Below are 16418 nucleotides of genomic sequence, written 5' to 3'. Positions count from 1 at the left end.
TGCCAAAAAATTGGATAACAGATGAACTAAGTACATTGACAAATTTAATTAGAAATTAGAAGTGCAAAAGAACAAATAAGTACTGATGTCTTTTAGATGGCCTTGGTGTCTTAACCATTCTATGAATGTTTTTATAGTTTCTTCCCTGAAATCATCTCGTAGATCTGCAAGTAACGAACAATAATAGGTAAGTTAGTAAACCTCACTATTCTTTAGTGAACCAGAGACAATATATATGTATTACCTGTTTCAGAGCCTTCGGCCATGAGCCAATCTTTGTATGCATCAAGTTCAAAATCCTCCTCCTCCTCCTCCTCCTCCTCCATACCATCCTCATCGTCATCACTCTCATTAACTCTCGATCGTTTGAGTGGTGTAATTGGCACACTTCGTTTTGGTTGTTCCTCGGATGTCAACAGTAGCCTAATTTTCTTTTCGGACTCTATGTTTTCAATTATGTTGTCCTCCGATCCGAAGGGAAAGAAGGATTACTCGACGGCCCTAACTCTCCTAACAACACCAAAAGTCCTCTCCAGGACCCAAAGAGGCCCAATTCACAGCCCAGCTCTGTTGTACGGCCCGTCCGAACCCCCTCGAACCCGCGGAGCAATCTCTGCCTCACTCGAGGGTAGCGGACCTACCCTCGGGAGAGCGAACTAACTCCGCCTCACTCGAGGCTACCCCTCAGCTAACGGAGTTAACGATCCACCGACTCACCTGCCCGTCGGACAAGGGCATTAAATGCCAACCACTCCGCCGCAGAGCGCGGGTCAAACGGCGTCAGGCCGCCATGCCGCACAGCGGCTGTGACCAGGGTCCCGTCCGCCAACTCCGGTCACTGCTCCGCCATCCCCAGCACTGCAGCGGCACTGTGGGAGCCTGCGACGCTCTGCACAGACGTGCCCGGCACTGCTCCTGCCACTGTGATGCCTACTCCGCGTACTTTCTCCGCTGCAGAACCCTCGGACGGCATGGACGTGACCCTTGAACGCGGTCGGGACCTTGACCGGAGCAAGACCCCCGCCTGCAGGACCCTTGACGCTCTGTCACGTCATGCTTGGAGGACGGTACCCTCCACAGCAACTGCCACGACGCCCACTGGAGCCACAAGGACGCCGGCGCAATCTCCAAGAGGTCAGGACGCCGCCCAGGACAACTGTCACGCCCGGCGCCATGATCTCCAGTACCGCAGAGTGTACTTTCTACAGTAGACATCCATTGCACGCCCCCGATTCGGGGAGAAGACGACGACTTCTGACCCCCAGTGCATGTACACCGCCCCTCCTTGTGTCTATAAAATGAGGAGGCGGGCCTCTCATCCGGACAACAAACACTCGATCACCGCACGACGCACGACTCACCCTGCTCTCCAGAGCACGATATTGGCACTTGCCTCAATCACTTAGCAGAGACCTGGGAGCTTCCCTCCCTCTCTCGCCTCGCTTGTACCCCCTACTACAAGCACTCTGGTGCAAGATAGTATAGTGCCCTAGCACACCTTTGCTAGACGTACGGTCCCGCGGCCGAAACCAGAATAAATCCTTGCATTACTGTGTTGCCTCTTGCATCAACCATCTAGGGTTAGAGACCGCGCAGCATCATCACTAGTTGGTGCCTGGCCGTCGGGTCTGGACACCGACAAAAACATTAACAGTTTCTCAAAAAGATCAACTAATGGCGCATATCAGAACGAACAAGATGTTAGCGGATCCGCTTACAAAAGGCCTGCCACCCAATGTGTTCAGAGAACACTTAGCCGGCATGGGTTTAAGGGAAAGCCTATGATTCCTAGACAAAGAGAGCCCTAGAACAAGATTATGTTCCAGATCGGAAAAGTGATTGTGGCTGTTAATCTGACGGTAATAACTGTCATGACGAGGTCCGTCCTACACACTGATCTGTGATGGGATGGACCAAACTCAGATAAAGAACAAGAATAAGAAAAATGTGAGATCAAGGGGGGAGAATGTTGGATGTGATCTCCAGGCCCGATCCAAAGATCAGGCCAAATCCCCTTGATTGCGCCCTGATCGGGGGCGCCCAACTTATATGGCTGGTGGGCCCCCATTGCCCGCGCTATATAGAAACGGGAAGGGGGTCGGGGCTCGTCATCCCAAGTTTGCCGCTGCCACAAACCCTTCCCACATCCTGATCCAATCACGGGAAGCACGAGGCCGACGGGATGTTCCGCCAGCGCCGCCACAACGTTCACCGCCTCCACTCCCGTCGCCGGTCAGTGCTGGTGGAGGCCAGAGGGCTTCCGCTACCCACGTCGACCACCGTCGCCGCCGGATCCGTGCCTCGCCGACCCCGACTTCCTCACCGCCATTGGAGCAATGGCGAACCAGAGCTCCTCCTCGGCCGCGGCACCCGCCGCCGATGGTCTGCGCCTCCTTTCACCTCTCTTGCTCTCTCTCTCTCTCTTGTAGTAGATCAAGGATGAACTACTTGTATTATCTACTCAGAATCATGTACCCAACCCAATTTGTATGCCTAGTCTCGAGCCCATCGGTGAGCACCATCGAACTGCTCCCCAACTCCCTGTCCTGCTGACCGGCGTCTTGCCGATGACCCATCCTTTAGCAAGCCATAGGAACCCCCCGTCCTACCTATCTTGTGCAGGGACCCTCACCACCGTTTACCCCCGTTCCGCCGCGGCCAGACAAACCAGAGCCTGTGCATGCCCACCCCTGGCCGGGGAAGCCCAAAGGCGGCACCTTTGGTGACGCCCGAGCCAAGCCAAGCCCATCGGCCGCCGGTCCTGCACCATGCCAACCCCACGTGTCGAGCCGAGCAACCATGGCCATGCACCATAGCTCGCACGCTATGTAGACCAAGGTCACACCCTTTTTTGTCCTGATCACACACAAGCACGCCTCGTCCATGCTCTGCAAGACCTCGCTCTGGACTAGGTGGACACGGGAATGCCACTATGGCATTTTGCCGACAGCTCCGCATGCACCTCTTCACACGCATGTCCACAACCTTGTCATGGCCATGCACATGCACGCGTACGCATTCCTCACCACCGATGGACTCCATCTCGCCGACGCGCTTCGCCGAGCTTCGCCCAGCCGGACTTCGCCTCGTCATCGCTTCTGCACTTCAAGCCTCGCGGAGGAAGGAACGTCGCCGGCCATGCACCGATGCCGCTCCGCCAATCCTAGGAACACCGGCGCCACGCCGTGACCCGCGCACACGCGCATGAGCACCTCCACATCCGCGAAAAGATGCCCCTTTTACGCCCTAGCTGTCATTGCCCAAGCCACCGCTGCCGCCATGGAAGCAGCTGAAAGGATCACCGGGGTGTCCGACCCTAGAGGGGGAGGGGGTGAATAGGGTCGCTAATCGCTTTTTAACCTAGGGCTCAATCTAATTGCATAAGATAAACCTAACACGTCCTACACATGCTAGTTATGACTAAGGTTTATGTATGCTACCCTCTACTTACCCCAAAAGACTTGCAACCTATAGTCAATCCTAATCAAACTAACTAGGAAAGTAAAGGTAAGCAAGAAAGAGTAAATGCGGAAACGTAATGCGGTAAGTAAAGTGGTAAGGGAGAGGATATGCAAACTCCCGTGAAGACATCAAGACACATGATTTAACGTGGTTCGGTTAGGACACCAAAGTCCCTCTCTACGTCCACGGCCACTTGTCCAACACGAACAAGTGTGATGCCGAGTCTCTTCGCTTGATCACCGTCTTGCCACGCCTCCAAGGATCCCGACAAGCAAAGGCTAAGTGACGCCAAGTCACAAAGACGAGGTCACAGCCACCGTCTATCTCGAAGCGTCACCACGGCACCGTCTTCACTATCTTGGAGCTTTAACACCAAGTAGGGGCCTCCTTCCCCGCACAAAGTGTCATTGCCGCTCCACACCAAGTCGGAGGGTCACACGACGAGTACACAAGGTGCTTGCCGCAGCAAGGCTTTCTCTCAAGCTAGTTCTCTCAAGAACTAAGGCCTAAACAAGCACTAAGCACTCTCACAAGTGTGCTTAAGCCTATATGATGTATAATGAAGCTCTATAGTGGTTGGAGATGATCTTTAGCTCTTGTATACTTCCTTGAACTCCAGCACTCCCAAATGACCTGGCCTTGGGGGTATATATAGGCAGCATAAGCAAATATAGCCGTTGGAGAAAAGCTGCCAGAAAACTGCGTAACGCCGGTTAATCCGACGTACCCCAAAAGCCATCATCGGTTCAACCGGTGTATGTAAACTGCTACTTGAAAAACTAGCCGTTATCAATCAACCGGTGTATCGCCGGTTTAACCGATGTAATCAACCGGTGTATGTAATATTAGCGTCGGTTTAACCGGTGAGTGTAACTTCTTCACGTTCCTCCAAAAACCACCTCTCTGGACAACTGAACCGATGCAATTGACCGATGCATCGTCGGTTCAACCGGTGTAGGCATTTTCCTCGGTCTTCATCTGCCAATGCACCGACGTATACAATTTCCGTAGCGTCGGTTCATCCGGTGTAAAACCCTAGCCTGCAGACCTTCTCTGTGATTGCACCGGTGAGTTCATTTTGCCCTACGTCGGTTTAACCGATGATAGCAAAATGCCTCAAATCTTGTCCCTTGGACCGAAGAGCTCCCCCTCGACCCCCGTCCGCTAACCGGGTAGCGGAACCCCCGTAGGGGTGGCCCTTCGGGCCTTGCTACGCCTCTCTTCTCTTTGTCATCACTTGAACCTAAAAGCCTGAGAATAGTCATCTTAATAATCACATTAGTCCAAGTGTTGTGTGCGTCATCAATCGCCAAAACATTATATTGAAATATGGCATGAGAGGCCATTTTCGCTACAGCAGCACAGCCAGAGAAGACTTCGCTGCCGCCGAGCAGAGAGGAAGAATGGGGGTCTGCCAAGACCGACCCCGAAGCTAGGCCGTGCCGCGTTCGCCATCGCCGCCAAGCTCCGCCGCCGAAGCCTCGCTGGGACATCGACTCCCCACCGCTCATCGCTGTGCACGCACACAGGCACGCACACTCGGCCACACCCCCTGGTGCTGCAGTGGATCTGCCGTGTCGCTGACACGCGGACCCCGCCTGTCAGTGCGGCCGGGGACGAACGGGCTATTACTGGGCATGGCCCATTCCCTTTAATTCCACGAGCTAGACCCATTTTCCCTTTTTGACCCCATTAGCCGAAGTCCACCTGAGCCGATCCGCCCGAGTCGAGCTAGTGGCTCTTGGGCCGAGCCAAGCCGGCCTGCTGATTTGAGCCCGTTAACATTTGCCGCCTTCCCTTTTTCTTTTAAATCGAGCCTGACCTACAGGACCCACCTGTTGGTGACAGAGCGTTGCTGACTTGTGGACCCGACTGACTACTGACTTGTCGGCCCTTTGACCCGTTGACTTGGTCAACATTGACCGAGACACCGCTCGTTACTCGTTAGCAATGGCCATGCTGACGTCAGCAAATGGCTAACCCTGTGCTGATGTTAGCATGACATGTGGTGCACCCAGAGGCTGCCACATGTCAACCTGTGTGTATTCAGTTTTCCGAAATTCATTTCATATTTTTAGAAATAGATTTAAACTCCAAAAATTCATAATAAATTAACCGAAGCTCCGAAAAATATGAAACCAGTTTCATACTTTTTTTAAAATCATGATCTACACGTTAGAATAGGTTTTGGGTGCTATTTTGGTCTTATTTGAGAGTTTTGTGCATAATTGCATTTTGCCCTCGTATTTATTCGTAATTACAAATAGGACCCTGTTGCTGAGAAGTCGACCGACGTCCTAGACGACGAGAAGACCCCGGAGGCCCAGGAGAACTACGAAGTCATCTATGATATGAAACCCCAGTAGGCATTGCTTGCTAGAATTGCTATCGCTTTAATGTTATTGTTGAGATGAACCTGCATGCCCTTCTTATATATCTGAACCCCTTGATCTCCTACTCATACCATGTTGAATGGTTGAGGTGCTTTGCATGTGTTGTGTGGGATATGTGATAGTCTTGGCGTGAGTGGAGATCTACCTCAGAGGTGTTGGTGACTAGGACTTTAGCCGGGGGTGAGCGATTTAACCAGATCTTCAGATCAGGGGCTGGGGAGCGTGTGTTGGGCACGCCCTATGGACCGAGGAAGTGCATGGTCACATCCTGTGGAGCACCTGTGGCGGGTGCATGTTTTCCTTCGGTAAGATGTGGTGGACTGGAGGAGTTGAGGGGTGAGACCTGTGATGGGTGCCCATCGCGGACTGCTGTGGCAGATACGCATATGTGACGAAGATGCTTGCCCCGGCATATAAGGAACCGGTTGGGGGTAACTATGTTTAGTGGGACTATGTAAACGTGGACACCACTTATCTCTATGCGGAAGGATTCGGTTCGAAGCTAGCAAGTGTGGTGCCAAGCCTACAGGAGGATAGGGTATCAATGCAGGGGAAGAAGGTGCTGACCTCGCGTTCCCCGAGTCGCATGTTAGGCTTCACAGTCCCGGGGAGACCTCTCGTGGGAGGACGCGCCCAGACCTGGGAAAGCAGGATGGTACCATGGCTACTAGTTCTCGTTCTCAGTAGACCGGTGTTTCGTTGTCAGTTGATTTGATCCCGACTGGCTTCGATTTGAGTGGGTCAAGGTGTACAACCTCTGCAGAGTGAAAAACTATACATATAGCCGCGTACTCAGTCATGTACGACCCCACTTTTCTATTACTTCCATTAGTTAGTGTTACTGGATATTTCTACCTCCCTCTAGTCTACTTTTCTGCTTGGATAGTAGTTGAGGTGCGATGAGTGGGAGTTCTCGTACCGACTGGGTGGGTTATGCTTGGTATGGAAGAGTTGAAGTTGACTGGGAGTCCGGGATGCCGGATGGCCCGCGTCAGGAGATTGGCGGATGCTATATATATATATTTGCTGCTGATGCATAGGAAACCCCTAGCCTTATCCTTGGCTACTCTTTTTATACCCGTGCATTCCACTTAAAGCTGCATGCGGATGGTGATGTGAGCCTATCCCGTTCTTGGGGAGGATCCGATTCTATTTCAATGCTCAAGCTGGACGACAACGGAGGACGCTAAGGACGGCTCGAGCTACGCTCAAGTTTGCCTGTGGAGGAGTGAAGCAAGAAGATGAAGGATGCCCTGAAGACTAGCTACCGCTTTCGAGTTCTGTTTGTTTTTTTTTAGCCCAAGGGGCTTGTACTCTGATATTCGTACTGCAAATCCTCTGGATTATGTATAATTAAACCCATGTAACGACTTCTATCGAGAAGTATGACTGTGATATGTAATTGAAATGAGTTCTGTATGTGATAGCTACTGATCCAGAGACTATCACAACAATACAGAGAGTCGTGTTCTTCTTTTGGAAACCCGGTTCGTTTCATGCACCTTCTCGAGCAGTGCCTCCTGCTCCTCCTGACCCGACTGGCCCCCACGCTAGAGATGGCAACGTGCTCCCACCGTAACCTCTGCACCTTCTCGAGCAGTGCCTCCGGCTCCTCCTGACCGGACTGGCCCCCACGCTAGAGATTGCAACGCGTGCTAAATATCTACATAGCCGTGGATACCAAATCCAATAGCGCAGGCGCGGATACAGATCTGAGCTTGTGCCCAACGGATCTGAGCTTGTGCCCGTGGGCACAGATGTGGGTGCAACTCTACAATCAATAGATATCTTCTAACGGGTTTGAAAAATTAATATTCGAATTCGCAAACACACAAACCGGCAATGCAAACAATGACTCTTGTGATGTATGATGTATGAGACTCGTTTATTTATTTGCTCATACTTATTTGTTTCCTCAAATAAATAGTGTTAACATGTTGCTTGTTGAGCTATAATTTATTAGTGCCAAGAAGGTGCATTGATACATTAATAATTTACATGCTACTAAAATGTGCTTGTGTGCTTGATTTTTTAAAGCTTGCGGGTATATGGGCGTGTCTGCGGGTATGCGGGCATCCGTGGATAGCGGGTACGGGCGTCGTTTACTACCCATAGTGGGTTGCGAGCATAGGTGCAGGCACAGATTGTAGCATATGGGTTCGGAAGGTGGCGGTGCACGAGAAGAAGGCGTAGGGAGAAGGGATGTACTTTCCTCTCTCTTTTTCACGAACCGATAAGTTGTTTAATGAGTGGAGTTAATCTATAATACCTATAAAGTTAGTCCCCACTAAAAGTCATTAATTGTATTTCTCTCAACATGCAAGCTATCCACGTCATCATCCATTAGGATCTTGAGTCATTAATTTTATTTCTATCAACATGCAAGCTATCCACATCATCATCCACTAGGACCTTCTATTTATGCATCCTTCCGATTTTCTGTGCACAACCGCAAGTCACTATTGTAAGCCGTCAATTCTAGCGCAAATAATTCCTCCACCACAACAAACACACCTGAAAGGAGCTGAAGAAAACTAAAGGCCGTCACTGCAATATGAAGAAACCCAAATATCGTCCCTGCAATCGAGTTTAAATAACTCGACTCCACCTCCGACATGCCCTGCCCTACGCGGCACGACTGTAGCTAAGGGCACTGTCGACTTCATCTTCGGTAACGCCGCCACTGTGTTGTAGGGCTGCAACCTCCATGTCCGTCGTCCGCTCCCCAACCAAAGCAACATCTAGGAAAAAGGAGATGAAAGGTCTTCGCTGATGTTTACGCTCATCTTCAAGGTGTTTGGTTTTCAATCTCTTTTTTTATGGTTTTCTAATGGGAGGAAAAGATGTGGGCAAAGAATAGTATATAATAAGAATACAAAGATAAGGATTAAAGGGAGAAAAAGAAAAAGAAGAAAAGAAATGAGAAAAGGAAAAAGTAGAGAAAATAAACAGAAAAAATAGAATGAGAGAGAAAAAGAAAAAAATAAAGAAATAAAAAGAAAAAATTGTCTCATAATTTACGAGTGTTATTTTGTCATTAATATTTTATTTAGCTAAAATAATCTTCCTTTCTATATTTCAAGTCCCGCAGCAACGCGCGGGGAATCACCTAGTTTTACTTGTTTTTGGAGCACCTCTTTAGGAGCTCCATGAAAACATAGAGTTGGCCCCCAACTCAAGTTTTTTTTTTCTAAAGTTTCTGCATCTAAAGTTGTTGGAGCTAGAAGTTGTTGGAGCTAGATGTGTTTGCCAGGGAGTTCATAAAGCGGAGCTAGAAAAGTTGGAGCGGAGCTCTACTAAAGACCTCCTAATATTGTTGGCTAGAGGGTAAAGGACGAAAATCGAGAAAACAACAGCAGGATTTGGAGGTTCAAACCTTTTTTTAGAACAATTGACATCTTTGACTTTTACTTGAGAAACATTGACAAAATATTTGTTTAAAACACTAATTTTTTAAGTTTTAGCGTGTCATGTATTTCTAACTATTTATTACTAGCAAAAATGATTCTAAAACCGGAAAAGGTAGATTCAGAAGGTAGCAAGCAGTCAAAGTCCTTGCCCCCCCCCCCTCTCGGGATAAAAATATTCCTTGCCTCTCGGCTCCCGCTCGCAGGGATGGACGTTCGGTTCTAACCGAACTGATCGGTTTGGTTTCTTGGTTCTTTCAAAAATTTTGTTTCTAGAAAATAGACACTGGTCGGTTCTTTTTAGATGTAGGAATCGATGAATTTCAGTTTCGATTCTTTTGGTTCAGTTCCGTTTCTAAGTGAAGGAACTGAATTTATTTTTGAATAAAAAATAGCTCATTCAATAGCACATTTCAACGGGATTTTCATGCACTCAACGGTGACAATTCAAATAACAATAGAGCGTAAAACAACAGTACAACACGTAAACGTATAGTTGTCTTAAATTCAAAGAAAAATAAGCTAATAATCATCAAGTCACAAATAAATTACAGTAGTTTGAAAACAAGCAACAATGCAAAAATAAATTCCTTGCCTCCCGCCCCCCGCCCCCCGCCCCCCGCCCGGCCACCAGCCCACCACGAGAGAAGAGAGAGGAGAGCTACCAAGTACCAACCCCCCAGAAGAGTTCCTCCGTCTCTACTAACAGAGCGAGCAGCAGGACTGGATGGTGGTATCCACGGCGTCCTCGCCTCTGATCCCTACGGGAGGAGGAGGCCGCCGCCAGCCTCCTCACGCCCTCTCCATACCCGTGCGCTCCAGCCGCCGCCGCTCCCTCTCCGCCTCCGCCTCCCGCGACCCCGATCGTTCCGGCGTGCCCGTGCCATCCTCCCGCGGCCCCATCTCGCTGCCTCGTAAGATTAGATTCCTACCACCCCCACCTCATTATGAATTTATATTATGATATTCTTGGCAGAACCAACGAATTCCTGGAATGGATTCAGGGCCTCTGACGAGCGCGGATCTGATGGAGCCTAGTGGGGACGGATTGAAGGTCGCCTACCAGGTCGGCGCCAAACCCTAAACCCTACGTTACTTCTCCATCACTCAATCCGCCTTAACCATTACGAGGTTTCCGTTTCCTTTAGGGTTACCCCGGAGCCTACAGCGAGTCGGCCGCCAAGAAGGCCTACCCGAGCTGTCACACCGTGCCCTGTGAATACTTCGAGACCGCCTTCCAGGTATCCCGTTGCTCACTCACTTCCTCATGTAAAAGTTGCTAAATGCTTCAAAGGCTGTGCTGATGATACTAGGATACAAATTGACATTGATACAATCTTTTTTCTTTTTTGAGCAATTGATAGAATCTATTTGGCGGCCATTTCTAACAGGCCGTCGAAGGATGCCTTGCTGATCGGGCAGTATTACCTCTTGAGAACTCCTTAGGTGGTAGCATACATCGCAACTATGACCTTTTACTTCGTCATAGGTTGCACATCGTTGGTGAGGTACGGCTTGCAGTTCGGCATTGCTTGCTGGCAAATCAAGGTGTCAAGATTGAAAACTTGCAGAGCGCTATGAGCCATCCCCAAGTAAGTCTTTTCCCCCCCCCTTCTAAATAATAATAATAGTAGTAGGAGCAGCAGCAGCAGCAGCAGCTAATTCACCTCTCTAAGAGAGCATTTCTATTTGTCAATTACATCAGGCACTTGCACAATGCGAACAAACACTGACCAAGTTAGGAATCGAGCATAAGGAAGCTGTTGATGATACAGCAGGTGCTGCAAAGGTACTATTACTTTCACTCTGCTTTTGCCAAATATACACTGAACCTATTATCAATGGATGTTTGCTTCAGGCCATATGAGCAGTGAATATTTGGATCAAGTTATTTATTAATTGCATATACCTATTCTAGCTTATTGCGGAACAAAAGCTCCAAGACACTGCTGCGGTTGCTAGTTCATTAGCTGCTGAACTTTATGGACTGGATATTCTTGCAGAAAACATACAGGTACAGCATGTTTCATACTGAATCTGTGAGATCATTCCTTATTTTCTTGAAGAGCGATCCAACTTGTTGTACAGGATGACACAGACAACGTTACCCGTTTTATGATGCTGGCTCGAGAACCCATTATTCCTCGCACGGACAAGCCATTCAAGGTACGAGAGATTTTTTTTTTCGCGAACGTTAAGGTACGAGAGATGCAGGGCATCTTCAAAGCTTTCATGATCAACCCTTTGATATTTTAATTGTATAAATTGATGATCTCCAGACTAGCATAGTCTTCTGTCTGGAAGAAGGACCTGGGCAACTCTTCAAAGCACTTGCGGTGTTTGCTTTGCGGAAAATCAATCTCACAAAGGTACCTTTGAAATTTTCATTATTGCACACTTTGATGCTTGTTGTTTTTGCAAGACAGAACTTATCAGTGCTACAATGTTATGTTCTGCAGATGGAAAGCCGCCCACACAAGAAAAGGCCTCTACGCGTAGCTGATGACAATTGCTCTGCACCGCTGAAGTAGCGACTAACCTACTCATTCCAGTTTCTTTGAGAATACAGAATCTGAGATTTTCTGAACTGATTGCATAGATACCCCTTCCCCTCATACCACCCTTTTTCACACTGTTGAGCCAGGCACTTTGACTACCTCTTCTATGTCGATCTTGAGGCATCAATGGCTGATCCAAATGCTCAAAATGCTCTTGGAAACTTGAAGGTATTGCTTTCTCAGTTTTTATTAATGGCAATGTGGTATGCAAGTTGGCCAGTCGGTGACTCAGATTCATTTTGTCCTGTAGGAATTTGCCACTTTCCTAAGAGTTCTTGGGAGCTATCCTACAGATGTGAGTGAAGCTTGAACCATCGAGTGTGTGCTTGAATTGAACTACAAGCTTGTCCCTTCGATGGTTTCCTCATAGTTGAGAAAGATATCATTTTTTAGGCAGGACAAAACGACACCCTTGGGGACAGGACAAAACGAAGGATGTCATTGGTTCATTTGTAGTTTAAGTATTCTGTTCATGTCTTATATTCATGTCTTGAGTTTCATAGCAAGAACCAAGTGTCTTGATCTATGAAAAGATATAATAATGTCTTTTTCATGTATGAAACCTAGCAGAAAAGAAAAAAAGGAGCTTTGATATAATTAAGATATAGGTGGAGAATGAATAAATCGGTTTATTGATGATGCAACTGTTAATGGTTACTTTTAATCTTGTTACGTACACAAGACAGATTGCGATGTTGGCACCTTTTGACAATTACGACGAGAAAGTATCAAGCTCAACTTTCTTTCCTTCTTTTCTAAATCATCGTGAACTCGTGATCCGTGAAAATCTAAATTTCCGCATAGAGCTGATGGACCATTTAAGGTGTTGCAACGAATTAATGAGAATGCATATAAGTTTGATTTTCCTGCAGATTTTGGGGTTAGTCCCATATTTAACATTGCAGATTTGAAGCCATGTTTGGGAGAAGAAGACGAGCTTGAGTCGAGGACGACTCAAATGCAAGAAGGGGAGGATAACGAGGACATTAACACCACCAATACATCCACACCGGCACTCACACCTGCATCGCCAATACCACCTGGTTCTATTACTCCTGCTCGTGCCCGCCAACTTAACCATCAAATAAGCTCACTCTTAAGTTCTTATCCATCATATGTAGACAATGGAGACCCGTGTACTCTTGTTTTGGTTAGAAATGATGGAGTTTAGCTTAGGAATGATGGAGAGGATCAGAAAGGGAGGGGATTCACGCGGGCTGGATTCAAACCAGAGAACAACAACGAATTGTGAAGGTTGCCACGACTTCATTGGAGTCCGATTGGGGACTTCTTGGACTTCATGGAAAGCCTATAAAGTCTATTTTCCAACGGATCCAGTATCACATCCATACCTGTTCCCGAGTGAACACAGTCATTATTTTTGTACATAAACCTTTTCTGTCTGCGGTGCTGCATCACCAAGTTGAGTCCAATACGGACAAGTCCTAGGGTTGGGGGCAACCTTAGTCGTCCTCCCACGTTTTATACTCCTTAGATGCTGCCAGATTAGGGTTGGGTTTTGTTTAGTTGCAAGTTAGCTTTTGCTGCTTCCTTGAAAGCACGCGTGCTAGATCAGCCGCCCGTCTTTTTGTATTCAAAACCCCACCATAGTTGAGATTTAGTTTGGGTTTTCAACTTCACCTTATGATTTCGGTGCTTGTGTTACTTGTTGTTGCTAGTTCTTTGATTGCTTGCAGGACGAGTGCCCTCATGGCTGGTGGTCGCACTCCACAAGATCGGAACGAACTAGGAAGGTGATGTATCGGTTGCTAAGGCATAACATCTCTGGAAGTTGTAATTGGGCCATGAGCGTTGCCTTCCTCCCCCAAATTGAGATATCCAGTTTCCTCTCATCGAAATATCGGAATCCAACCCCACGGGTTCACATCAGTCATGCAAAGAACCTCTACAACTTTTATAATTTATTTAGATGATGGATGGATGATTTCTCACTCGGATTAGATCTCACACATCTCCGGAGGACATCATCATCAAATCAAAAGAATACAACAATAGTAAGTACGTTAATAAACAAAATAAAGCAGACCGGTGAACCCTTTGATTTTTGTCTACTTCACCTCCTTGCCTCTCCTCTCTCTTCTCCTCTCCTCTTTTTCCTCCGTCCACCCAGTCTCTTGTCCCTCCCTCGCCCAACAACACCACCACCACAACAATAGCTCCAAACTTGGATACAATATTTTGATCCTCCACCCAAGGCGAACACCGCTCATCTTCTCCCGGATTCCTTTAGAGAAGAAGTGTGGTGCCACGATTCACTACCCGATGTGCTAGCTGTCAGGTATCAAACACAAGGAGTACGGGTTGTTGGAGACACCCACTTAGAGATCCAGCTAGGGGAGTATGCGGTGCGTTGTTCATATATGGAAGGGTGAAACTTAAGGATACAAAGAGGGTTTTAGCTAGACAGATTCAAGCTACTTAAGAGAATGTAATACCCTACTCATGTGTGCGATCACCTCTTTAGATTATATAGTTAGTGCATGAGAGTTTGATCCAAAAGCCGAGCAACAAATGAGAGATCTGTTTCTTAATCCTACATCCTTTCCTTTTGTAGCCCCTATGGTCCCAAGTGGTCTTGGGATTATGGTTTAGGATCACTTTGATATTTCAGCCACACAGGTTTGAGAATATAATGAAGTGCAGAACAATTCAAACCTAGGTGTCAATCATCGTAAGGTCCCTCACCCCCGAAGGTAGGAAATAGGGGAGACCTCTTAACAGTTGGCCACTTCTCGTATTGAAGCAGCCTGTTCGAATGCCCTGAAAAGAGCTGTCCGGGCTGGAATCGGCTGGTATTCACTGTTCATACTGTTCACTGCCGTTCGGCTGCCGACCGGCTGGGCCAGCGATTCCAGCCAAGCCAGAGCTTTTCAGCTCATCCGACCCTACCCACGGAGAATCAACGTCTGTGCAGGAGCAACCTGCCCCTCCAAAATCACTAGTGATTTGCGCGCGCCCATGCGCGCGGGCAAGCACGCTTTTTTGGAAATGGTTGTAATCGAGATGGAAACAAGATAATAGTAGCGAATATATCATAGGAAAAAGTGTGGTTAGACCAATTGAGTCATGTTTATGTATGTAAACCGGCTTGCCTTATAGAATGGAACAGTATTCAGGTTTCTCCGAGCACTCACTTAACCAAACCTTTTTTTTCCCTGCAGGTTTACATGTAGTGATCTTTGTGTTCAAGTTGCTGAGCCAAAACTTCGCCCCTGCTTGCTGAGAACCCTTGAGACCTTATTTTCATTGATGTGCTCATATTATGCTATTATGAGCTTTTCCCCAGGAGATAAGGTAACATTTATTGTTTTGCCTTCACTTTTATTGTTGAAATCTTCACCATATATCTCTGATTAACAGATATGGACTGAGTGGCAAATGCTGCCAAGGCTCAGCACTTCAAAGTAAAGCAATATGAGAAACTACAAAATTTCTCTTTCTGCTTCACTGAACACAGACTATATAGTGAAATCGGGAAGCCAAAAGAAGATGAGATATATTTGAACCAATTATATGCTTACAGATGGTCAACATTCTTATATCCCTCTGATTCAAAACATATGATGACATTTTGATTAGCAATTTGTTTGGAAAATATAAAATTTCTAACAAAAATGATTAGAAATTATTACATACTTTTCATGATGAATCTAGCAAGACCTATCTTACTTAATCAAACTATGTAATTCTTTGTATATGGATGGTCAAAGCTTGAAAAGTTTGACAGCTAGGAATCCTAGAATGATATATTCTGATGTCAAATGCTACCATTTTTAATCTGCCTTCTATATGTGGAGTCGGAGCTTGGCAACTGTTCTATTTTTTTCGAATTGTAGATTGAATACATGATGAATATTTTTCTGTTTTCCGTATGAAATAAATTTAAGGTAATTGCACCTATCTTAAAATCCGATAATCTATATATATGTGGATGTGATGCAATATATGCTTAATCTAATTTTGAATACCAGGTTGTTGTTGCTCTTATTCATGATTTATTTGTTTCCTCTTCAGAATATTGAGTCCAAGGGCCCAGATCTAGCAGACAAGAATGACACATCACAGAATAGTAGTAGACTCAGGAAGGGGTCATTCAAGTGCAGAAGTCATTCAGGATGGTTCTGTAGCTGAAAAAAAGTCACAGAGCATCATCATCCGAGTTGTAGTATGTGCGATTGAAATAGTTAATTGCAGAATAAACTTTACTGTGAAGTCGTACGAGACAGCTTGGTTTATTCGTGGCGCAAAAGATAGGGTCTGACATAAGAGTGATGCAGGTTTAAAGATATATCTTACATACACATGGTACAAAATGGAACTAATTTACACTAACTCTATACATCTTCAGAACTTTAAAAACTGGAAGTGGTAACTATAGCTAGGTGCTGGATGGTCCTCCTATTTCTTCTTTTCGACACCTGTATTCTTTGTGTTGACCTTCGATGAAGTCTTGTCCATGAAGCATGATCGTCTTGTGCATCTGAACTAAAGAAGCAGCTAGCTTGCTGAAAGGATCGATTGGAAATGGGTGACCAGTATAAGCTAATCTGATTTTTACTTCAGTGTCCGATTGTCCC

The 16418-nt window shown here is 46.8% G+C and overlaps 1 protein-coding gene across 1 annotated transcript; it reads left to right on the top strand.

The window, feature by feature from the left end:
• Nucleotides 1-9908: 9908 nt before the first annotated feature.
• On the top strand, nucleotides 9909-12464 carry LOC120662267 (arogenate dehydratase 2-like). Its single transcript, XM_039941445.1, has 11 exons — nucleotides 9909-10176; nucleotides 10267-10328; nucleotides 10411-10503; nucleotides 10654-10854; nucleotides 10968-11051; nucleotides 11181-11276; nucleotides 11351-11428; nucleotides 11542-11631; nucleotides 11722-11789; nucleotides 11907-11988; nucleotides 12071-12464. Exons 1-11 carry the CDS (start codon nucleotides 9990-9992, stop codon nucleotides 12128-12130), a joined length of 1101 nt encoding a protein of 366 aa, XP_039797379.1. The 5' UTR covers nucleotides 9909-9989; the 3' UTR covers nucleotides 12131-12464.
• The last annotated feature ends 3954 nt before the right edge of the window (nucleotides 12465-16418 follow it).

This window comes from Panicum virgatum, chromosome 2N (genome assembly GCF_016808335.1).
Source record: "Panicum virgatum strain AP13 chromosome 2N, P.virgatum_v5, whole genome shotgun sequence".
Taxonomy (NCBI): domain Eukaryota; kingdom Viridiplantae; phylum Streptophyta; class Magnoliopsida; order Poales; family Poaceae; genus Panicum; species Panicum virgatum.
This window is presented reverse-complemented; position numbering and strand designations above follow the sequence as displayed.

Bases quoted from the DNA above. Each gene is read 5' to 3' on its own strand.
- LOC120662267 (XM_039941445.1), top strand. From the start codon at position 9,990: ATGGTGGTATCCACGGCGTCCTCGCCTCTGATCCCTACGGGAGGAGGA. The intron at 11,632-11,721 runs GTACCTTTGAAA...TATGTTCTGCAG, and splicing joins GGAAAATCAATCTCACAAAG to ATGGAAAGCCGCCCACACAA. The intron at 11,989-12,070 runs GTATTGCTTTCT...TTTGTCCTGTAG, and splicing joins ATGCTCTTGGAAACTTGAAG to GAATTTGCCACTTTCCTAAG.